General features: G+C 39.0%; 2 protein-coding genes across 3 annotated transcripts; both read left to right on the top strand.

Moving 5' to 3' along the window:
* The first annotated feature begins 1,803 nt into the window (after positions 1–1,803).
* gprc5bb (G protein-coupled receptor, class C, group 5, member Bb) lies at positions 1,804–16,447 on the top strand. The gene is made up of 4 exons (XM_013264442.3): positions 1,804–2,398; positions 3,116–4,226; positions 12,959–13,071; positions 13,195–16,447. The coding sequence occupies exons 2-4, from the start codon at positions 3,116–3,118 to the stop codon at positions 13,237–13,239; spliced, it is 1,269 nt and encodes a 422-aa protein (XP_013119896.1). The 5' UTR covers positions 1,804–2,398; the 3' UTR covers positions 13,240–16,447.
* Positions 16,448–18,104: 1,657 nt separating this feature from the next.
* knop1 (lysine-rich nucleolar protein 1) lies at positions 18,105–23,252 on the top strand. 2 transcript variants are annotated; one of them, XM_005460527.3, is made up of 7 exons: positions 18,105–18,132; positions 18,517–18,591; positions 19,166–19,234; positions 19,317–20,711; positions 20,805–20,882; positions 22,206–22,274; positions 22,757–23,252. In XM_005460527.3, exons 4-7 carry the CDS (start codon positions 19,359–19,361, stop codon positions 23,060–23,062), a joined length of 1,806 nt encoding a protein of 601 aa, XP_005460584.1. In that variant the 5' UTR covers positions 18,105–18,132; positions 18,517–18,591; positions 19,166–19,234; positions 19,317–19,358; the 3' UTR covers positions 23,063–23,252. The 2 variants fall into 2 exon arrangements, with proteins under 2 accessions (XP_005460584.1, XP_013119895.1); XM_013264441.2 differs by lacking the exon at positions 20,805–20,882.
* The last annotated feature ends 1,043 nt before the right edge of the window (positions 23,253–24,295 follow it).

The raw sequence follows: 24,295 nt of genomic DNA on the forward strand, positions 1-24,295 counted from the left end.
ATACACCGTCTCGGCCTTCAACTGCGACCTGGGAAGGATGCAGCCTATTTTGTGAGATCTCGCAAAAGATCATCTTTATTTTTTTTTTCCTCCAGTGTCCCTTGCGGGGCTCTGTAGCTAGCATCTACCTCCCCAGTGGCATCATGCACTAACAGCATGAACAAAGACTGCACATACAAAGAAGCAACTGCCTGAAAATTGGATTCATATTTGACTCTCTGTGAAATGTAGAAAATGAAAATTAAACAAGCTGTATACAGCATATTGTGGTAATTATTGAGCTTTAAAGGCTTTGCATATGTTATGCTGTAATGTGTCTGAAATTGAGCTGTTTGTTTGCATTTTCACATCAATCTAAATGCCATTCTAAACTACACTAAATGACTGCAAGTTGTTACTTCGTGTTTATTGCACAGACATGACAATGGTACCTCACGGACAACTCATTTATTTATAATGTTTAGGGTAATGCCAACCTAGGTAATCAGGTATTAATACTATTTTGAGAGTTACTAGAATAAAAGCTTCAGCTCCACTTATGACTAAAATAGAATTTTAGTAGCAGGATTAAATGACAATGAGCTGCACAGAAAAAACATTTCATCATCACTCTATTCATCTATAATTAAACTTAAGCTGTTGCTTGCCTGCATGTGAGAGCTCATTATCTGGATTACACTAACATGATCGACTCAACATGACACTAGTGTGCATACTTGTTGTCCAGCACTGAAAATTAAGCTCGTCTAATGGCCACTTGAAGCTGTCTCCAAAAAAAGAGTTGAATCTTGTAGACTGCCATATTAAAGTATCCAACTTTAGAGCACAATAAAGACATTTATCAAAAAAAAAAAAAGTTTTGATCTCTGCAAATCTTACCAAATCTTAATAAAGTTATTAGTTTTTAGCATAAAGTTATTATAGTTATGGAAATATTAGCTTTAACTGACGCTTCCCCTCAGCTCATTCAAGCACAGAATTGTGCTGGGGTTGTCTTGGTGCCTCTTGGAACATTTTCAATGCACCCTGCTGACCAAAGACAATGGCTTTCTATATTAACAGTCTGCTCAGGAGGTCTGTGCATCATTTCTGGTGAGCAGTATTTTGTTAATAGTAATTAGGAGGTATGTGGGTCTGTTTATTGAGTCTATGGATGCAGCTTGCTAGCATTAGCAGACGACCTAGCACTCCACATTATGCTCACTTCCATGTAATCAATAAGGTCGCGACAGAAATCCTTGAATTAAGACTTCACAACTTTACAAATCATGGCTATGTCCTTTTTTATACAGTATATGCTTTATTTATTTGTGTACCACAAACCAGCTTTGCTTTTTCCTGCCTGCCCACTATCACTGAGCTCATATGTCTGTCAGAACCAGTTTCTCACACACTAATCCAAACTGGCTCAGTGACAATGGTAGCTGCTCATTATGACTTTCCTAATGCCGTGTCCCTTTCTAACATCACATGCAGGGTAAGAGATTACTCCTGTCTAAGCAGACTTGGCTGAATCATGTCTTCCAGAGGATTATGCAACACTCTACTAGAATAGCTACACGGCCACAAGGCTCACCTGTGTGGACTCACTACATGACCCCCTTTATTTTACATCATGTTGTCACATGCAAACCATCAACAGACATCTTGCCACCTGAAAAAATAACTTTGTTATAATTTATTGATGAAAGATGAATCTATACCTCCCACAACTATGGGTGTGTGGAAGACTTTTACAAGTGGTAAGAGGAAGACGTGGGAGCTTGAATGTGCAAATTAGTGACTAATCCTGGGCTGACTGTGAAATGTTTGTGTACTGTACTTATTTCCTATCTTCTTCCTAGTTATACAGGTGCATCTGCAAATCATACTCAACATACTCCCAGTATGTGGGTGAACAAAAGTAAGCTGGGATTGCATCTCTGTTGACACCTCCACAGATTCAGCGCGAAGCGGGGAGAGCGAGCGGCACAGACATGCAGACAGAATGGATAGAAAGACGACAGAGGGAGCGAGAGAGTGAGGCAGAGAGTGAGAGAGACGAGTGAAAGAGACAGAAGATATATTTGACTGTGTGGGTGTGTGAAGTATCAAGGCATGCATCATAATTGTGGATTCTTCTTGGAGCAGCTGGACAAGTCAGTGCATCAGCAGGAGATTTACTGGTCTTTCAAATTGTGTTATTTTGTACTTTAAAACAGTAGAAGCTGTGAGCACAGACAGCGACATTTTGAAAGACAAAATGGAAACCGACTTGTTTCTGCTGCCTCAAGGATTTCATTAACAGGGAATACAAAATTACTTCAACTAACTGAAGTGATGCCAAAAATGATTTGTGGAAAATTATGATACCTCTGCACCCTCAATAATAGGAAATCAAGTGAAGATTTTATCTGAGGTAAGTTTGAGATTCTTATAAAAATCAAACTGTGTTGAAATTTTGATGATTTTGTATTTATTTTATTTATTTGTTTTGTGCTTGTGTTCATTATGTGTGATAACTTATCCTTCTATTTGAGTTTCAGACCTTAAAAGGACATTTTGCCTTTGCTTGTTTACGGTTTGAGGGTTAAAACTTTTGTTTTTTTTGCATTTGAATTAATGATGAATTAATTAGGTTTATATTGTGATTGGAGTAATTTTAAGGAACCTTTCAACCAATGTGATTCTCACTAATCAGTACAAACACTGAATCTGTGTGTGTTTGTATGCATACTCCTATGTTTTTCTGTGATTTGGGGTACTGAACTCGACTTCTCAAAAGCCCAGTATGCAATGTAGCCAGCCCACGCTGTTTCCCGTTTCCATGGAAACTATTGCCCAGTGCTAAAAGCAGTTCTGTTGTGTGGAGTGAGTGTGTGAGTATGTGTCTGTGTGTGTTTGAAACATCTCACACAACAGGTATATTGGATGTTAACACATATTGACTGCTGTTTCTATGGTGTTGTGAGGATGCAGTAGAAACTAATATACAGAAATGTACCTTCACACTCACATCCCTGCCTCCCTCTTCTCTGGAGCTTTCACCCCAGTGTAACCTTCCTGTACTTGTATCTTTGTCTCTTTCTCTTAACCCTTTCTCACCAGTACACTTTTTTCTGCCTCTGTCTCTAAGATGGCTGTCAGCCACATTATCATCTGCCTCCTGCCACTGATTTGCTATGGGTCATCCCACCCCTCTCCTCCTCCGCCTCCTCCCCGGGGATGCAGTGTGGATGTGGATCCTCCTTACAGGGTGCTCTGTGACCTGGAGTCAGTCTGGGGTGTTGTTCTGGAGGCTGTGGCCTGCAGCGGTGGTCTCACATCAGTGGTACTCGCTGTGCTCCTGCTAGTCAAGATGCGCTCCATTTCTGATCCTGCCAAGCGCTCCAGCCTGGGGCCTCTACTTCTGCTTCTGGGCACACTCCTTGGGCTTTTTACCATCTCTCTGGCTTTCCTGGTGGGGAAGAACCAGGCGCTCTGTGTGGTTCGAAGGGCCTTCTGGGGACCCCTTTTTGCCCTCTGCTTTTCCAGCTTACTAGTGCAGGGTGTGAGGCTCAGGAGGCTGGTAGCTGGAAAGGCAAGTCCATCTGGCAGCTCCCTTGCAGCACTCGGTCTGGCCTTGGCCTTGGTTCAGGGGATAATCTCTGCCGAATGGGTGCTGCTGACTGTAGTTAGGGAGGGTCACCCAGCCTGTGAATATCCACCTTTGGACTTTGCCCTTACCTGCAGCTACACTTTGGGGCTTCTTCTCATAGCCATGGGTCTCTCTCTTGGTGTGGTGCTGTGTGGTGGAGAGCTGGCAGTAGATGGAGGAAGTGGCAATGAAGAAGACAGAGAAGGAGATAGTGAAAAACGGAAATGGAAGTGTAACGCAATCTGGCTCGTCCTGTCCAGTCTCGCATCAGCATTGCTATGGGTGGCCTGGCTGGGGTTTTATCTTTACGGCAGCCAGACGTTAAGGGGAAGGGGGAACAGAGAGAGGGGAGGGGGGAATAAGGATGCAAAAGTGTTTGATGAGCCCGCACTGGCTGTCGCCCTGGTTATTCAGGGATGGCTTCTGCTCCTGTTCCACGCAATCCCAGAGACTCACCTGTGTCTCCTGAAAACTTCACAATCCGACACGCAAGACTTCTTTGACACCAGTCACACGTCTCCTCCTTCACATTACGGAGAGGAGCTCCCTGCGCATTCGCACCGATCCTTTCAAGAGAACCAGGCCTTTTCAATGGAGGAACACAGTGCAAGTAAGCCTATGTGACGTGTGTGCATGTCTATACCTGAGTGACAGAGATAACTAATCTAACAAAAAGGGAACTTATTAGATCAAAGTTTCAATATGTTAGGTTGAGAGCAAAATACATTTGGCATTTGAGTGTTTTACAGTAAATTATGAGACCACTGTTGCTAGGCAACTGGCAACAAAAATGGGGACTGTGACAACCTTATGAAGAGAAATGAAAAAGGAGAAAACAACAAAAGTAATTCATGTGGTTTGTCTTTTTAAAATCACAGATATGTTACATAAAATTCAAAGAAATAATTTTAATTGATTGAATATATTTAATGTTACAATTGCAAATTAGTTTTAATAATAATTTTTTAACAAGAATATTAATTGACATAAAATCATGTTAGATCAATCTGAATATCAATTAGATATAAAAATTGGTATCTTACAACCACATTTACATTTTTCCTGTTAAAATTCGTTGAAATATTTTAAGTCAAGCAGAGACTGAAAATAGGGAAATTTATGTATGAAAAATCTGATGGGTACATGGTTATGGTGCATGACTCACTACTGCCCAGGCCTTTGCCGATTGTCAATCCTCTGCTTTTAATCAGCTTCTCTTTTTCTTTTTTATAGTAATAACTTAACTAATCCTACATTGAATTGCAGGCCAGTTTTCCATTCATCATACATGAAAATGACTACATCACCATCCAACCACAAATGGCAAGTAGTCTTCTTTACAGACAGAGAAGCTCAATTCTAGCTACTGTATGGGAAGAATCCAATTAAACCTCAGAAAATGTCTGATTTTTCAACAGGCTTTCACTGCAGTACAGTTATGAGTCATCTCACTTTGATTGCTCGCTATATTTATTTGAAGCGAGATGCACAGATGAAGAGCTAAGCCTCGATAAGCCAGGATAAACAAAGAGTGAAGGGAACAGAAAGGCACATGCAGTCTCCAGCATGATGATGATATTTGGTGGTCACTTTACACTTCTTAATAGGCAGTCAGATCTAGAAGAAAGAGAAATTTAAAAGGGAATTTAATTTGTGGCTGAAAGCACAAGGTAAATGTTTCTCTCAGTTATATCATTAATAATGTAGAATAAAAACTCTGGGTTTGTAAGGGCAGCTGGTGAATGTGTCTAATACCTAAAAATGATCAACTCCTCAGTTTATGAAAAAACAAAACAAAACATACAAACAAAAAAACAAACAACAATAAAAATACTGCTTGTGTCTCATTCCCATTCGCTGCTCCATATTAAGTCATGTTATGTAGAGGAGTGTGAACTGAGCTCAGTTGCAAAATGGAAAAAAAAAAAAAAACACCACCAACAGCAAACACTCTTGGACACTAATGGTGTGACTTTCTAAGCGCCAATTTATTGCATAATTGCTAATGCATCATTTAAATGAAAGATCAAAATCAGCAAAATAAATAAATACTGATAAGCATTTTTTGTGATTAAGACATAATATACTGAGTGTTGTGACAAATTAATACTAACAAATCCTTTCAAGACAGTTTCAGTTACAGTGCAGTGGTCTCATTTTTATTTTGATGTAGTGCATGATAGTATGCAAGGGCTGGATGGTGACCTTCTGTTTTAGAGTATTTTTTGTGAGGCACTGGGGATTACTTGTACCTTTGCACTGGGGCACATGGGCAATATAGTTCCTAAAGGAGAATTTTGCTAAGAAATCTCAGTCAAATGAGAAGTGTGAGTCTCATTCTACAGTTACATGTTTTATCATTCACTATTGAGGTTAGTATATGTAGTGAATCATTCTGGAATTTCTGACACAGTTTAGCAGGTTTTTACTCTGCATCCAGGTCTCCATAGACAAACTCTGTGCACCTACACATGTAACCAAATGACTTTTCAAGGTAGTATTACTAAATCTCTAGGTTAAACTATTTGTTTTGAGTTTAATTTATTTCCCCTAACATAAATGAAACAAATAAAAAACAAAAGACAATTCAAACGTGTAAAAATTGAACATACTGTAGACTAAGAAAAACTTAGATTCTTCTTGAATTGTTGCACTTAAATAAACAGTAGATACAACATAGCACAGATATTTAACACAAACAAGTTGTGTATTATCTTATTGTGGCATAAAACTGATAACATAGATCTTACATTGCTGGGAAATGGGAAATGTTTTGTCATCTTTTTGTTTCAGTGTCTGTAGTGTGGAATTTATTCATGAACAGAGAAAAACATGGGATTCCACTTACTCTTTACAAACCCACCCAAAGTGCAGATCTGCACGTTTTATGGCATATAAATAATACATAACATTAGGAAAAGCTAAATAGGCACTAATTCAGTCATAATCATATGGGTGTTTTAATATACTCCAATCAGACCACTGCTCAGGTGAAGAGCACATGTAAAAATGAGTGCAGACAGTCTGAACAATGGAAATAAAAAAAGAATGCAATGATTTGCAAAACGTGCTGAAACTGAGAATTTAAAAAAAATGTACATGCTTATTTTTTATTTTGATATTAGCAACACCTTTCAAAAACAATGTAAAGGGGCTTGTTTATCAAACCCTTCTTTATCAAGCACATGTCTTTTAGTGGCTTTATTGTCATTTCAACCATATGCAGTGGTACAGTACACAGTGAAACAAGACAGCGTTCCTCCAAGACCATGATGCTACATGTAACAGACAATCAACACAGGACTACATAAAGTGCAAACATGGAAAAACTGCAACAAAACAGTGCAACATCAGACAATACAAAACAATAGAGACACAAGACAGTGCAGACACAACACTGTACTTGTGGTGACTTCAGAAAGTTGCTAAGAGACTGAGTTTGGGCTGCTAATTTGTCTAACTTATCTAAAAAATTAAAAACATGAGCTCCTGCTTTGCACAGTGAGAGATGTTAAAGTTGGCTGTTGTAATGGTCTTGCAACCTGTTACGACCCGGCTCAAAAGCCGCAACATAAAAAAGGAGATGAATACCCGAGTGTTAGTGAGAAGAGGTTTTATCTTAAAATGGCATAGCAGGTTGGCAAAAACAAGTGGGGCGTTTCTCAATGTGCGTACTTGTGCGTACTTGCGTTCTCGTGTACTCGTGATATGTCATCAGTCGGAGACCAAGTACTGTTCCAATTCGAAGTACGCATCAAGCCGAGAACGCGAAAAAGTCCCGGATGTGTTCTCGCTCCGCCTGTTTTATCGAGCATGCATCGGTGTGGACTTGGTACAGCTAAATATCCCAGAATGCATTTCGTCCAAAACTCAACAGCGGACTCCCGGCACATCGTTTTCAACCCCCCCCCACACGCTCGCGGTCTTCTCACTACTCAGGTTAAAGAAACTCCAGCAGCTGTCTATAGTATTGAGTGTCCACTAAAATAGAAATAAAAGCGTTCTAACATCTCACCTGCTTGTTTTTATTAAGGTATGTACACGTATGTACATGTACACTATTTTTATTAATAGAGGTTTCACTACTGAGGTTAAAAATGATATATAAGTCACTTAGATCACTTCTAAATGTTAATGTTTGGTTTATTTCAGTGTTTTATTTGTTCCTGAGTAAACCGGTTTGGCTGTGATTAAAGTTAAGCTTCATAACATGTTACTCACAGTTAAATTAAGAGGGGACGGCAGTAAAAACTCCGGACCTGTGACATCATCACGTACGCAGGTGTTCCAATTGTACATATCGCGAGTCCGTGCTCGCGTTCTCGGCGGGTATGTACTCCCGTGCGTTCTCGGCGAGTACGTACTCGCGTACTTGAGAATTGAGAAACGGCCGTGAGCTCCCTGGAAGCTTGCCTCAGGTATGGTTTTATCCACACCTGACTAGGTGTGGCCAATTAGCACCAGCTGAACACATTAAGATGTTTAGGGGCTGCAGAGGGACGTAACACCTCCTCCCTCAAAAGGGTTCCTCTAGGACCCCTAAATTTATTCAAAGCCCCTCTGAAGCCTTCAGGTCCTTGACCCACAAACCTGAAATAAAAGTAAAAGCTAACAGAAGCACAGTGTTCACATTATAGTTGGCATCTGTAAGCATGGATGCCCCTGCATGAGGATTTGAAGTTGCCACACTGAACACACACAAAAAGTAACATGTGACCAACAGAAAGGAGCACAACAGTCACAAACCCAAAATGATTACCTGACCTGCTACAACACAAAACCAAAAGTAGCAACAAATAATCACAACTAAGTGATCTGTTGTCTCCACCACACAAACAGTCACATACAAGTGGCCCTATACCACAACAAGTTACTTTAATCCAAAAAGTTCAGTAAAGCAAGCACACTAGTGACCAACCACAAAATGGAGAGCTATGGCCACACAATGATCACATCAAGAGTGACTCAGCACCCCTCAGTGTTATTGCCATCACCTGGCCAGCAACACTCACGAGTGATCCAACAAAAGTAGCCATATTCCCCACAACACTAAAGGCCACAGCACAAAACACTCACCTCACAACGATCTCATCAGCATCCATCAACACTGACATATGCACACACATGATGTACACACAATGCCAACTTAAAAACAGCCTACCTGCCTCAACTACAGACCATAATTAATGAATGGTCTCAAACCTCCTGCCAAGTTTGGTGCCACTGATTTACTATGAGCAACTCCCAACCTAAAGTGCTAAAAACAATAAAACTTTACCCTATCTAGTCTTCAGTGGTGTACCGGGCTCGAGGCAACTTTAAACGCGAACTCGAGAGCAGGCAGCAGACCAGAGATATAGTCTCCTACCAAACTCTGAAGCGTACCCCCACCCAGGATAACCACCAAATACAACAAATTAAAACAACAAAGCAAAACAACAAACAAGTGCTTCGATGGAAGGGCAGCACAGCCACCCAGCCGAAACACACTTAATAAAGGGACGTTGCTCAATCACAGTGAACACCATCACTCACCCACTTAAAAGCAATACAAAAAAACTGATATTCAGTCTCCACTAAAATGTCCAAATATCCCGGACGAGCCCCCACTTATGTTACGACCCGGCTCAAAAGCCGCAACATAAAAAAGGAGATGAATACCAGAGTGTTAAGAAAGCCTGGGACAAAATTCTGACAGTGTTAGGAATCAAGGATAACTATCTCACAATGTCACGGTAGCTGCGACCTACTTCAATTTTAAAAACAGCCAACCAGGAATGCAGCTCAAATGACGCACTAATCAACTCAACACCGGCAGTTCTTTTTTAAAAAATATGGCATGTCACCAGCTGTCACTGTGAAAGCAACTAAGGGAATGTAGTGGAAACAAATAGCAATGCACCCGTGCGTCATAGCTCATGACAGAGCAGTTTTCTTTAAGCACAAAGTCTACATCAACCAAAGTTGATTTCCAGCCCAAATATATTCAATCCATGTCACATAGTGCGGCGTGAAATTAACTTATACAAATCAGAACAACAGCAAATTTAAAGTGTTCAGTCTTTGCAGGAGACTCAATATGAACACTAACAAGAAGAAACCTTGGATGTCACTAGAGTATGGGCAGTCATCTGCCTCAACCTATCTGGGTAAAAGGAGAGTGAGACAAAGGGCATTGAGCAACAGCAACAGTATATACTGAGCAGGTTTGTAAGTGACTGCAAATCAGAAACATGCAGGAAACAGAGATAGAAAAGAACAGAGGCGGAAAGGACAAAGAGGGGAAAAAAAACACAGAATCAGCAGGCATGAAGTAATTGAGAAACAAGTGTGAGAAATAAATGCATGACATGAAAAGAGAACAGAACAAAGAAGGGAACAAAACAAGTGTTCGATTAATTCAAATGAGTCAAAATGTAGAACTGAATTCATTTAAATTGCTTACTGCTATTAGCAGTTTTAAACTGACAGTCTTGAAATTTTTTTACTCTTAATTCATATTTATCGCTTTCAGTTGTGACTGAGCCTATGACTCACTGATGAAGGTATGACAATATATAAATTATAATCTGAGTGCCAGATTCTGACCTGTAAAAACTGCTCTTGCTTCTACTATCAGCCACTACAAATGGTGCCAAATCAACAAGGATTGTACAGGGAGTGCAGAATTATTAGGCAAATAAGTATTTTGTCCACATCATCCTCTTCATGCATGTTGTCTTACTCCAAGCTGTATAGGCTCGAAAGCCTACTACCAATTAAGCATATTAGGTGATGTGCATCTCTGTAATGAGAAGGGGTGTGGTCTAATGACATCAACACCCTATATCAGGTGTGCATAATTATTAGGCAACTTCCTTTCCTTTGGCAAAATGGGTCAAAAGAAGGACTTGACAGGCTCAGAAAAGTCAAAAATAGTGAGATATCTTGCAGAGGGATGCAGCAGTCTTAAAATTTCAAAGCTTCTGAAGCGTGATCATCGAACAATCAAGCGTTTCATTCAAAATAGTCAACAGGGTCGCAAGAAGCGTGTGGAAAAACCAAGGCGCAAAATAACTGCCCATGAACTGAGAAAAGTCAAGCGTGCAGCTGCCAAGATGCCACTTGCCACCAGTTTGGGCATATTTCAGAGCTGCAACATCACTGGAGTGCCCAAAAGCACAAGGTGTGCAATACTCAGAGACATGGCCAAGGTAAGAAAGGCTGAAAGACGACCACCACTGAACAAGACACACAAGCTGAAACGTCAAGACTGGGCCAAGAAATATCTCAAGACTGATTTTTCTAAGGTTTTATGGACTGATGAAATGAGAGTGAGTCTTGATGGGCCAGATGGATGGGCCCGTGGCTGGATTGGTAAAGGGCAGAGAGCTCCAGTCCGACTCAGACGCCAGCAAGGTGGAGGTGGAGTACTGGTTTGGGCTGGTATCATCAAAGATGAGCTTGTGGGGCCTTTTCGGGTTGAGGATGGAGTCAAGCTCAACTCCCAGTCCTACTGCCAGTTTCTGGAAGACACCTTCTTCAAGCAGTGGTACAGGAAGAAGTCTGCATCCTTCAAGAAAAACATGATTTTCATGCAGGACAATGCTCCATCACACGCGTCCAAGTACTCCACAGCGTGGCTGGCAAGAAAGGGTATAAAAGAAGAAAAACTAATGACATGGCCTCCTTGTTCACCTGATCTGAACCCCATTGAGAACCTGTGGTCCATCATCAAATGTGAGATTTACAAGGAGGGAAAACAGTACACCTCTCTGAACAGTGTCTGGGAGGCTGTGGTTGCTGCTGCACGCAATGTTGATGGTGAACAGATCAAAACACTGACAGAATCCATGGATGGCAGGCTTTTGAGTGTCCTTGCAAAGAAAGGTGGCTATATTGGTCGCTGATTTGTTTTTGTTTTGTTTTTGAATGTCAGAAATGTATATTTGTGAATGTGGAGATGTTATATTGGTTTCACTGGTAAAAATAAATAATTGAAATGGGTATATATTTGTTTTTTGTTAAGTTGCCTAATAATTATGCACAGTAATAGTCACCTGCACACACAGATATCCCCCTAAAATAGCTCAAACTAAAAACTACTTCCAAAAACATTCAGCTTTGATATTAATGAGTTTTTTGGGTTCATTGAGAACATGGTTGTTGTTCAATAATAAAATTATTCCTCAAAAATACAACTTGCCTAATAATTCTGCACTCCCTGTAATATATGAGACTCCAGCTTTAACATTGGAGGCTAGATGATGCAGTTTGACAGTTAAATAAACTTTAACTTGGTATATTTACAGAAATTTACATATTCACATTTGTTTTCCACGCAGCAGGCATTCTTCAGCTATTAGCCCAGTAATATAGGGTGTGGGAAAATGAACAAAAAATGCATTTAGTACCCAAAACAGTGACCTCACAGTTTTGTTATGGGAAGGCACCCAACTACATCTCACTGCATTAAGAATAACTTAAACTACAGTCATGTGGGGGGAAAAAAGAAAATCTTCAAGGGACTCTATCCAGTCCTGTGACAAACTAAGTACAGCCCATGATTCAATTACTGGTTGAACCACTTTTGGCAACAATAACTCACACACCTCTCACAAGGTCACACCAAACCATTTCAACTGGGCGAAAGGCATTTTGGCCAAACATCTTCACTTTAATTTTGTCTGTCCTAACGATGTTGTTCCACAAATCCTGTAGTTTGCTGAGATGCAACTTTGCAAATGTAAGCCATGGTAACATGCTCTCTTTAAGAGAAGAGGCTTTATTCTGGCAGCCCTTCTAAACAAGCCATACTCCTTGTCTTTTTTAACCATGCTGTCAAGAATTTAAATATTTAGCAAGTTAACTGAGTGCTGTAGAGTCTGAGACGCAGCTGTTTGTTATTTTTTCCTCTAAGCACTACACGGCCTTACCTTGGGGTGAATTTACTGGGTTGTTTGCTGGGAAGATTGTGGCACCTGAATGCTTCAGATCAACAAACCACCAACCCATGTGGTTGGTGCCACACGAACCAGTGATCAATAAATCAAGTGCATTTGATTAGCAGCAACCGGATGCTACTTACCCTCTTAATTCTTATGGAAGCAGTAAGGGTGTACTTAGTGGTTGACACAATGCAGAGCCCTTTGACAAGTTTCTCTTTCACATGGCTGTAGTTTATTCATCCAAATAAAGATCACAGGAGAGTTGCACAACATCCCTTACAAAGGTATATGATCAGTATGAAAGTTATACTTAAAGTCAGCTGCTTGGACTTTCAAGGTTATGGAAAAATTATAATCAGATGACACATTGGTTATTCTTAGTACCAAATGCATCTTTTGCGTGTGTGCGTGCCAGCTCTCCGAAGCGGAACATACCACGGCAGCCATGGAAGTATGCGTCCTGGTATCGCCTTCAGAGGGCATGTCTACCAACCTACCGAGATGGCTCTAGTGATGAACGGTGGTACAGTAAGTATGCCATAAACACAAACTGTGTTTTTGCCTCTAAATCACTCTGGAATAAAATGACTGTACAGTAGATTAGATACAGTAGAATGCTGTACTTTCTCACTACTTGTTCGTGTCTTACAGATGCCCACAGCCCCAGTTAACTACACTGGACGACGGTTATGGTAATATATGGGGCAAATGTTGAAGAGGACACACTTCAGTCACATTTTTGAGAGAAGAAGTATTAAAGACAGTACATATCACAAAGAAGCGACTTCATATGAGATAGCTATGTTTACTGTGTTTGTGTTTTTCGCCACACGTGCAGATTTGGCATTTTAAAAAGAAACTAGTGGTATTTTTGCCTACATTTTCCTGAAGGCTTTTTTGATGGATGTAAAGGAACAAGAGAGGGAAGAGAAAGCAACATCTCTCAGTAAAGTGATATTTTTCGATGATGCATTTTTCGATGAACACATGTAATCTGAATTATAATACATACACACAAGAACAAGAAGTCTTTTAGCACAACTAAATGTTATATTTAAAGTGTTTTTAAAAAATTATATTGTATTAAAAGAGAGATATTAAATGACCTGTTGTTAAACCATGACAGAGTTGAGCTTAGAGGAAGATTTGAATGTGTTGAGGTAAACTCTTTTGCCTGAGCAGCACCAAACCAGTGCTGCAACATTCTAACCTTTGTTTATCAACCATGCTTACTTCATAAAAATGCAGTTTGTATGTCATTTTATTTTTAATTTTTTTGTTTGGCTTCAAGCTTCAACTACAAATAAGCCTTTAGAATAGGTATGTAAAATACCTGCTTACACCCACAATGCTTGCACAGCCTCTGTTTTTCATACTGGAAAGTCCCAAAGGATTCGCATAGTGATTTTCTCTCTATCTCTCGCCTTTCCAATATAAGTACTGTTGGGCAGTTTGCCACATTCACAGTGTTTACTCATAAAGGCTTTGTAGTCAGCAGATCTCGTGCAGGGCTATGGAGGACTATCAAATAGATTTTAAAAGGTGAATAAAAACTCTACAGCTTGTGGATTGTTTTTTTAAACAAGGTTAATTTTTAATAAGCCTATGATAAAAAGCCATTTAATACTGCAGCACTAATCCTGCAGTATTAGTAAATAGGGTTTACTGTTTGAGGCTGTGATTTTGCACTTTATCAGCACTGATTACATCTGGGAATTGTGATATTTGACATTACTGGACATGCATGTAAAAGCACAGATTAAAGGTAATGTATTTTGTCAAAACATAAGTGTTTTGTTTTCTAGAATTTTAATAACTGTATACTGAAGAAAATGACCAGTTGTTTTGAGTTTCTAATAAGTTGACATTGGAGAAATCATTGACAAAACAGTCTCACCCCTTTAAGCCAATATGGATGTCAGAAAATGTACATTTAAGAATCAAAAATTTTCAGGACAATCAAGCAAATCCAGTTGCTGAGGAAGGCCAGGTATGTGTAAACCTAAAAGAAACAGGTAACAAATAGTCTCTGTGGTCAGACTGTTTTGTCTTGCAGAGTTTATTGTGCACTATAAACATTTTTTTTAGATGTATGATAAAATCTTAAAAATGGCAGAAAAAGTGAACCCTTTGGAATTAAACATCTAATTTTTTTATTGGGTTTTTATCCATTAACTGGTGGTGAGAAATAAACAGCTGTCATTAGTCTTCATTAAACATAGTGAATATATATTCACAAAGGAAAAAAAATAATGAACCTTGGATCTTATACATCCCTAAACTGTCATATAACGATGCTCCTGGGTTCATTTTAGGATTATATTTCACTGAAATCATTCTGTAGTACACTGGTTCCTAAATTCACTCCAGAAAGCCATAAAATGTATATAAAAGACGGCTGTAGCTTCCAAGTCTGATAAGTAAAGCTAGTGCCAAAGTGCCTTAAACATGGGTTCTTTCTAACGGTCAGCAGGGGCCCTTGATGTTGCAAAAAGAAGTCAAAATTTATATAAGTCTGGGCTCCCTTGATTCCCACCTTTGTAAGGACTTTCCCTATGAGTTTAAGGTCTCAATCGGTTGTTTCACATTTTGTTGACTACAACATGACATTCATTTTGTAAATTATGGTCCCACTTCAGTCAAAATGACAACAAAGCAGGCTTTATGGTATGTTGACAAGACCGAGATGGTGATTTTACTTCAGGTTAGGCTTATTGTCCTTATTATTACCTTCTTACCTACGCTCTACTAGACTTCAGCTTAATACCACCCATCCTTACACTACACTGAAACTTAATAGTGGTGATTATTTTTTGACTTGATAGCAAGGAGTCCCAGGCGCAACAGAAACAAAAGGGGTCCAAAATGATAACACTATGTTTGATATCAAATGTGAGTTTACATGTAGGGTTATTTTGATAATTCCAAAGGGTTTTCTTGCATTTTCTTCCCACTTTACAGTTAAACCTTAAATTCCATGAAACAGAATGAAAAGATCTGGCATAACTGTAAATTTAACTGGAAACCTTTGATATTTTGGGCCTGATTTGCTGACGTATTGCACAAGCAGAAATTGGGTTTTGGTGTGAAAAAAAAGTAACATCAGTATTAACAAAGACATTGCAGTAACAAGATTGCATGTAAGAGGTGGGATTTCAGAGATTTTTGTGACCGACCCAGTCATGATATTTTACACTGAAAAACAGCATATCATATTTTTTGCAATTGATATTATAATGAACTGAATGTGGGTGTGTTTAGATAACTAACCACACCTGTAAGTGCTATTTGGGGATCGTGCTCACACACTATTTTGTCCTGTTTAGTAAATCTGGCCCATTTAATTACAATGCTGAAAAGTTTGTGTTAAGACTCAGTTAACTTTGAGACTGAATTTTGAATCTAATCCTGAAGAAGTTAGTAAAATGAGGTTGAAAAGTAGTTCTCATAATGTTCTTCTCTAATCTTGAGACCATTTCTTCTTACTATAACACTAAACAACTAAACTGTGAGTGATTTTACTTTTGTGTAAAGCCGTGTGTTCTGATATAGTACAATGAAAATATGATCATTGTAGGATTTTTTTAAATGTATTAAGCCTATATAACTGATTTTTAAACATGTACTGTAGTTGTTCCAAATGTGAAAAAGCACTGGTATTTCTCTTTTGAGATGCTCTTATAATGATAGCACTGTCACTGTTTTATGGCAGCGTAACATGAATGTCTGTAATGTGATTTGCACAAAGTGACTAATACATCAGTGCACTTTTTCTGTTATATATTCCCTGGTGTTGTTGTTTTTATTGTTGGGATAACTATAAAGTCAGGTACTACTACATCTAGTTCAGATGTCAAGTGTTCAGTGCACTGTAACTGAATCACAAATAAAGAAAGAAATGGTACAACTGTTTTAACACCAAACTGGTTTCCAAGCAACACTTCAAGCATGTAAATGTATGTTTTCTGAAAAGATGATCCTTAAAATTGGTCCATATATTAGTCCACACATTCTCCTTAACAATCCTGATCTAGAGTGTATTTTAAAACTTAATATATATGCAAATCTCCTTATTATACTTAAGCTGTATGACTGACTTTGAGTGTTATTTAGTAGGACTGAAACTGATATGAAGGCGCACACATCCCCCTTCTCTGTGTTATGTTGAATCACGAGCCAAGTCATATCACATAAATAGCCAAAAATCCTCACTGCATGTGGGAGTCTTCTAAAAATAAGTAAGCTTTCAGTAGTAAGAACGTCAGGGACCTGCAAAAGCATGGCCTGCTGGATGATGGAGATGGAGATTGGGATTGCCGCTAGCTACTAGGAGCAGAGCTGGGTTCAGATGTGGCTTCTTAAACGTCCATTTGTAGAATGAAGGCTGGGTGACAGAAAACTGTATGCTTGGTCAAAATGACTGTCATGCACATGGAAGAGCATAAAGCTAATGGCTGAATCTGCAATAGCTGTCTACAAGAGGTTGCACGGGGAGGGTTACATGTTAATAAGGTCATCAGAGACCTGTCGCTGGCTTCTAGCTTTGTTTAGACTAAAGGGGATGTCGTTAATGAGATGTAAATTACTCATTAACTTAAGGTGCCACATCATTTCAGCCCATTTTAATCCCTGGTTGCAACAGAAGTCAGCAGGGTGAATTCACTGTTAAAATAACAGGGATTTCGCTGCCAAACTCCCAAAATTTCTCCACAAACTATGTGTTTAAGTTGTGGATCCTGCTTTGAAAGATACCTGGTTCAAGACCGAGATGCAACACAAACCCAGCCTCAGGGATCACAAGCCTGAATAAATGGGAGGGTTACATTAGGAAGGACATTCAGTGTAAAATGCATCCTTCCCCTGTGGTAAGTAAGTGGCTTGGAATAATTGAGCTGTTATTTGTGTAATGAACAAAGTGAATTTGAAACTCAATGATATTATCTGCTGTCACAAGTGTATTTTCAATACTGGAATGTAACCCAAAAAGGGGAAAGTACAACTTTGCCAAAAAATTCTGCCATCTGCACAAGACATTCAAGCACAGACAACCTATCTGAAATCCCATTATGAAAAGTATGCTTAATAACCTTAAACACACAGCATTGTTATTTATTTTGCAAGTTTCAAGTGAGATCATGCTTTAACGTCAGCCTCAAATCACAAGACATGTTTCAAAGAGAGGTCTTTTAGGCGTTGCTGACTGTTCATGGTCTGACTTGCATAGGTTCGTCAGTTTTCCTCAATGACACTGACAATAATAACTTGAGGGTATTTAACATTATCATAAGCAAATCATATCTAACTACATACTTCTGTTTCAATAAAGACAAAGTTCTGAATTTGGTCCTACTTGAGTTACAATTGAAAATTGTGCATAATTTAGTTATTTTTTTTATGTTGATGGTCAACACAAACAAAAACAGTGAAAATTAAAAATTAAACAACTATCAAACTGTTTGGCAGCTCACTTACGTGTACGCTCGTCTCCGTTGCTACGGACTCCTTTCTCGTCGCTAGCAGGAAGAGGAAAATCTACTTCCGGGTCGCGAACGTAAAGCGCTACCCACGTGAATTGTAGAAGTGTGCAAAGTAAGTAAATCGCTTTTGAAGTTTGTATTTTATAATATCTGATGCGCTTGTGCCAAAATATTCTAATTGTCTGACTAATTAAACTGTTCAGTTCTGGATCGGATTAACTTTTTTTTACTGTAAGCTCCCGTTGGCTAATAAGCTAGCGTGACCAGTTACCTGTAGCGTTTTGTGCATAAACCTGGTCAGCTTCTCTTGAATCAAATCGCTTAGTTTTGTTATATATTATATATATTAGTTTGCCCTTAACGTGCATATTCAAACACAACACCTGGTGTTTTAGTAAAGCTTTAACTTCATTTTTTCCTAAATATTTGAGACCATGGACTGGTTAGCTTAGAGATGTGTCTGAATGGATGCTGATATTTCCCTTTTATGTTTCAGACGGATTCCGATGAGGACGTAGTTTTTGTTTCTGAAAGGTCCTGTCACAAGCCCATTGAAATCACAATTGATCAGGTACTGATTATCCAACCTAATCGGAATATCTTATTCTGACTTCCTAACACTACAAGGCAACAAAGTAATCCAGACTTGAATATTGGTCGTATGGCAGACTTCACATGTCAGGCTGTGAGACGATAAGCTGCCACATATCTGACAATTATAGCGTTAGAATTAGTAATCCAACGCAGTGTTTAGTGAACTGTTCGCTGTGTCCTGTATTCCATTTGAAATTTTGGATTAGAAGACACCTTGTCCATGTGAAGGACATTTCTGAGTTTGTCTCTCAGCTTGACTTATACCATTCCAACATTGATAAATTTGTACTTTGAGCTTAAACAGTCTGTTTCAACGCTTATAATGCCACATTTGTTGCACTTATTTACTACTTAATCTATTATATTCTTATCAGATGTACAGTCAGGTAGCAGCAGAACAATAAAAACATTTGGATCAGAATTTTAAATCTGAAATGAAACTGGTAGATTGGAATAAGTGTCATGCTAACCAATACACAAAACAGTGTTGCAGTGGGGTTATCCATTTTTATGACAAATATTTATGTCCAGTTCTGATTGGTTCTCTTCAGGCAAAGCGACTGGCCCTCCAAAGAGAAATTGATCAGCAGTCCCGACCCAAAGAGCCAGCCAAACCTTTGGTTAGTGTTTACTGCTCTGTCATTCACTGTTCCACATACACAGAATAGAAACTTGAAGTAACTGTAAACTTTCTCTCACCAGTCAAGCAAGAGACCTGTAGCTGAGGAGAGGCACGCAGAAATCATGAAAATGAAGATGGAGGAGGAGAAGAGTGAGGAAAATAATATAAAGAAAGAGAAGAAACACAAGAAGGGAAAAGCTGATGATTTGAGCCTAGCAGATGTGAGAAAAGAACAGAAGAAACGCAAAATGGCTGATGCTGTGGTGATCGAAGAGGGGTCTTGTGACGGAAATGGTGAGAAGGAAGAAAAGAAGAAGAAGAGGAAAACTGATTCTCTGGATGATGTCAATGATTCTGAGGTCACTGATGGAAAAGATGTCACCAAAAAGAAGAAGAAGAGGCTGCTGGCAGATGGTGAGAGTCAAGGAGAAATTACACAGAGTTTAGTAAAAGAGGAGGAAGTAGATAAGAAAGAGAAGAAGACAAAAGGAAAAAATAAGTCTACACAAATTAAACAAGAAAACATGGTGAAAGAGGAAGAGGAGCAAGTGGGAAAAGATAATCTGCCCAAAAAAGTCAAGAAAGGGAAAAAACAGGTTTTAGATATGAACACAGAGGAGACTGAGGAGAAAATCAAAGAAAAGAAGAAGAAAAATAAGGTGTTGGCTGATGGTGAGGCTCATGTAGAAACTGCAGATGCTTTAGTAAAAGAGCAGGAAGTGGAAAAGAAACAGAAGAAGAATGTAAAAAATAAGTCTACACAAATAAAACGAGAAAACATGGTAAAAGAAGAGGAGGAAGAAAAGCAAGTGGAAAAAGACAATCTGCCCAAGAAAGCGAAAGAGAAACATGCTTTAGATATGAGCACAGAGGTGACCGAAGGGCAAAGAAAAGAAAAGAAGAAAAAACAAAAATGCCCTTTAACTGTGGAAGAAGCAACAATAAAGAAAGCTAAAACAGCTGAAAATGGCATAAAGTTAGAAAAAATCGAACACGAGGACGTAAAAATAAAAAAGAAGAAAAAGAAAGAAACCGAGACTAAAGAAGAAAATGGAGTAGAAACAGAGATTAAAGGCAAGAACAAAAAGAGCAAAGAAGCATCAGACAAAGTTAGAAAAAGTGAAAAGCAAGAAAAATCAACAAACAGTGTTATTGTTACTACTGATGATGAAGTAACGACAGAATTTAAGAAAAAGGTAAAAAAGGGTAAATGTAAAATAGCTACTGTGGAGGCTACCATTGCAGAGAAGGAAGAGCCAAAGAAGAAGAAAAGAAAAAAGGTACAACGTGAGGAGGAAGAAGACAAACATGAGGAGGTTCAGAAGGATGAGCAGAGTGGCGAAGCTGGTGACACACCAAAGAAGAAAAGCAAACAGAAAAAGAGCACTGCTAAGGTGGAGCGCGTGAGCGACTCCAGAGTTGAACCTGTTGCTAAAAAGAAGAAAAACATCAAACAAGAACGGGAAGACCCAGAGGTGAGTGCGCTTCTCTCAGGTTGTTAACAGTGTGCCTGGATGCTTTTAAATTTGAATGGTATGAATGGTGTATGAGCTTTTTATGAACTGTAGTTTCAGGAGTCACCCCAAGTGGACGTGGTTTTCCTGTCAGAGAGGAGTGGAAACACTGATGAGGTCACCATCAATCAGGTCAACAGAGCTCTCGTTATCTCTCCATAGATTGATGTGTGAAACGTATTGCCATAATCAGTAATTGGCATGTTTCAAATTACACTTTGTCCTTCAGAAATTCAGGAAACACTGTTCTTGTACAATCCACTTTCATATTAACAGTCCTTGTCGCATCAAACATTCCCTGAGGGACATAATTATCTACTATGGGCAAGATGTGACATATATCGCGTAAGGTCAAAGGAAACACATCCATTCAAGTTGTTAAACTGTAATTTCTAAACAGCAGCTCACCTGTCTGACGCCACTGACCACTGAGTCAGTGACGTCATTACTTTCGTGTCTGCAGCTGGTTCACAATGCAGCTGCATGACTTCACGACCCCTGTCCTGGCCTCCCGGCACTGGCTGCCTGTGTCTTTTAGAGTTCATCCTCTTTCACAACCCTTTCAATCTTGCCCCGCCTTCCCTCTCTGCACTTCTTGATCCCTGCACACCCTGTCGGTCTCAGGTCAGCTGACCATATCCAGTTGGAAGCTCAGAGGAGACTGGGCTTTTTCTATCGTGCCTCCTACGTTATGGAATAACTTGCCCTTGGAAGGTGGAGAGGCCCCTTCACTGTCTTCACTTAGCTTCACTTAGCTTTTTTCTTTTAGTTATTTGAGCTTTTTTAAATGTGTTTTTTATTTAAATCTCATGTATTCTTATTATTTAGTTCCAATGTACAGCACTTTGTGTCAGCTGTGGTTGTTTTAAAGTGCTTTATAAATAAAGAGGATAAATAGATTCATACTACAGTAATAAAGTCATAGATAACAATTAAATGACAGAAACGTTACTGTTTTGTTTTTTTTCACTATCTACGATAGAAACGTCTGGTTTTTAAATGTGTCGACAGTAAAAACAAATGATAAAAAAAAAGGAAAACTTCTGTGAACTAACAAAACATTTCCACTTTATTATTACAGGACAGTCTGGGAAATGAGCCACCCAAATTTTCTGTAATTTGACACATTTATTTCTTGTCATTTAAGCCCATGGATTTGTGATGACAGGTTTTTAGTATTTATTACGGCAGCATTTTCTTATCATCTTGAAAAACTGACAAAATTTTTAAATTACTCTTCTTCCTCATATACTGAGATATCTCAGAGATCAAATGTGCAGTTAAATATCTTTACACTGTCAGAAAGGATATTTTAACTTAAGCTCAAAGTGGGTTGTATGTGGCCCACGATGTAAATTAAGTTTACCAGAGCTAAGCAAATCAGAATGCTTTGTGTGTTTCATGCAGTGCAGTTTAATGATTGTTTGGTTTTGTTTGTTTGTTTTTGTCTTAAAGGAAAGAAGACAGGCTTTACAAATGGAGATCGACAAGGCCTCTCAACCTGACAAAAAAGTCAAACCTGCGGTCGGTATTAGTGTTGTTTGTTTGTTTGTTTTTTACAAAGAATACCACTATGCAATCTCCCTGTGTCTTAAAAGCCTTTAAATGAAGGAGCACTTGTTCGTCACAGCATGTAGCTCAGCATGTTTGATCTGGCAGAGTTTTTATGTCAGATGCCCTTCTTTATGCAACTCCAATGCATTTTAATGAATCAACATGGCAGATAGACTCAAAAAGGGAATGGTAAACAGAGATGAGACATAGGGGGTTTTCTAAGGAAGACTGTGTTGTGGGTGAAGATAGAAATAAAAAAAAAATATCTCACAATGCTCACATACTTCTTTAAGATCAGTCCTACCTGCCAAATGCCACCATCTTTTAAAACAAATAATCCCAAGTTTCTGAGACAGAATTATACTCTTCAAGCAGAATAAGGTTCTTAAATGTGGAAACTTTACTCCTGAAAGCATTTGTAATGTTTATGAACCTTTGTTTCTGTTCTGCAGGGTTTGGGCCAGTGGAGCACGGCGCAGTTCAACAGCTCTGAACAACAACAGAAGTTCCTCCGGTTGATGGGTGGCTTTAAAAAGGGTTTCCAGCCAGCGGCGAGGAGCACTGGTGGAGCAAATATGGCACTAGGGAAGGACGCACAGCAGCAGTTGCAGCAAGGCCTTCTGGGGGAGTTTGAACGAGCCCACTCGCGCAGAATGGACTTTAATAATAGGGGGGCAGGACTTGGGTTTACTGCACCGTCCAATAAGAAATTTTCAATTGATATCAATACATGTCGATCAGTTCGCTTTGATGATTGACGAGTGAAGATTTGGTTTTACAAAGTTTTGTACATAGTGTTTAAATTGGCACGCCTTTTCGTTTAATCAGCTTTACTGGAGAATTGATCCTACAGAAAGTAAAGTGTATACTGGTGAAAAAAAAGAAAAACACTGCTAGTTGTATATACTGTATATTAAACATTTCTCCAACAGCTGGAAAACAAGCAGACCGCTTTAATGTGTGAGCAGCTCATTATTTTATAACAGTTTGTGGGATTTTATATAGATTAAGGATTACTGTTTACTTTGTAAGATAGTGAAACATATAAGCTTGGGGAAAGATCACAATGAGACATCTACACTTACTGACTACTTTGTTAGATACACTTGACTGGTTGTTAATGCAACTATATCTAATCAGCAGATCACATGGAAACAACTCAATGCATTTATGCATGCAAACATGGTCAAGGCACCTGCTAAAGTTCAAACCGCGCATCAGAATGAGGAAGGAAGGTGATTCAAGTGATGTTGAGTGACATGATCATTTATGTGAACGACATGGAATTTTCCTGCATAACCATCTCTTCAGATTTACAGAGAATGGTGCAAAAAAAAAACCCAAGTTCAGTGAGTGGCAGATCTAGGTGAAAATGTTTTGTTGGTTCTTGCTGCAGGCAGCAGTAACTCAAATAACCAATTATTACAACTGAGGTATATATTCAATTCAATTCAATTCAATTCAATTTTATTTATATAGCGCCAAATCACAACAAAAGTCGCCTCAAGGCGCTTTATATTGTACAGTAGATAGCACAATAATAAATACAGAGAAAAACCCAACAATCATATGACAATCTTATGATATAAGAGCATTTAAATCCACAAGATGTTGAACCCTACCCAGACAGTAGGGTCAGAATCTGGAGTGAACCACATACCGGAGATCCATCCTCTCTTGTATCAGTGGCTCAGGTTGAATGTGATGGTGTAACACTGTGGGGAAATATTTTCTTGGCACATTTTGGGCCTCTTGGTACCAACTGAGTATTGTTCCTGACCATGTCCAACCCTTTATGATCAGAGTGTACCAGGATAAGAGCAGGCTAACACACCATGTCACAAAATTAAAACAATCTCAGCTGGATTCTTGAATATGAACATGCAATTTCCAAGAACACAATCCAAAAGAGCACCTTTGGGATGTCACAGAATACAGAACTCACTGTCATGGATGTGCAGCAGAGAAATCTGAAGAAACTTCATGATGAT

This window comes from Oreochromis niloticus, linkage group LG6, assembly GCF_001858045.2.
Source record: "Oreochromis niloticus isolate F11D_XX linkage group LG6, O_niloticus_UMD_NMBU, whole genome shotgun sequence".
NCBI classification, from domain to species: domain Eukaryota; kingdom Metazoa; phylum Chordata; class Actinopteri; order Cichliformes; family Cichlidae; genus Oreochromis; species Oreochromis niloticus.

Bases quoted from the DNA above. Each gene is read 5' to 3' on its own strand.
- gprc5bb (XM_013264442.3), top strand. From the start codon at position 3,116: ATGGCTGTCAGCCACATTATCATCTGCCTCCTGCCACTGATTTGCTAT. The intron at 4,227-12,958 runs GTAAGCCTATGT...TGTGCGTGCCAG, and splicing joins AATGGAGGAACACAGTGCAA to CTCTCCGAAGCGGAACATAC. The intron at 13,072-13,194 runs GTAAGTATGCCA...CGTGTCTTACAG, and splicing joins TAGTGATGAACGGTGGTACA to ATGCCCACAGCCCCAGTTAA.
- knop1 (XM_005460527.3), top strand. From the start codon at position 19,359: ATGAAAATGAAGATGGAGGAGGAGAAGAGTGAGGAAAATAATATAAAG. The intron at 20,883-22,205 runs GTCAACAGAGCT...TTTGTCTTAAAG, and splicing joins ATGAGGTCACCATCAATCAG to GAAAGAAGACAGGCTTTACA. The intron at 22,275-22,756 runs GTCGGTATTAGT...TCTGTTCTGCAG, and splicing joins ACAAAAAAGTCAAACCTGCG to GGTTTGGGCCAGTGGAGCAC.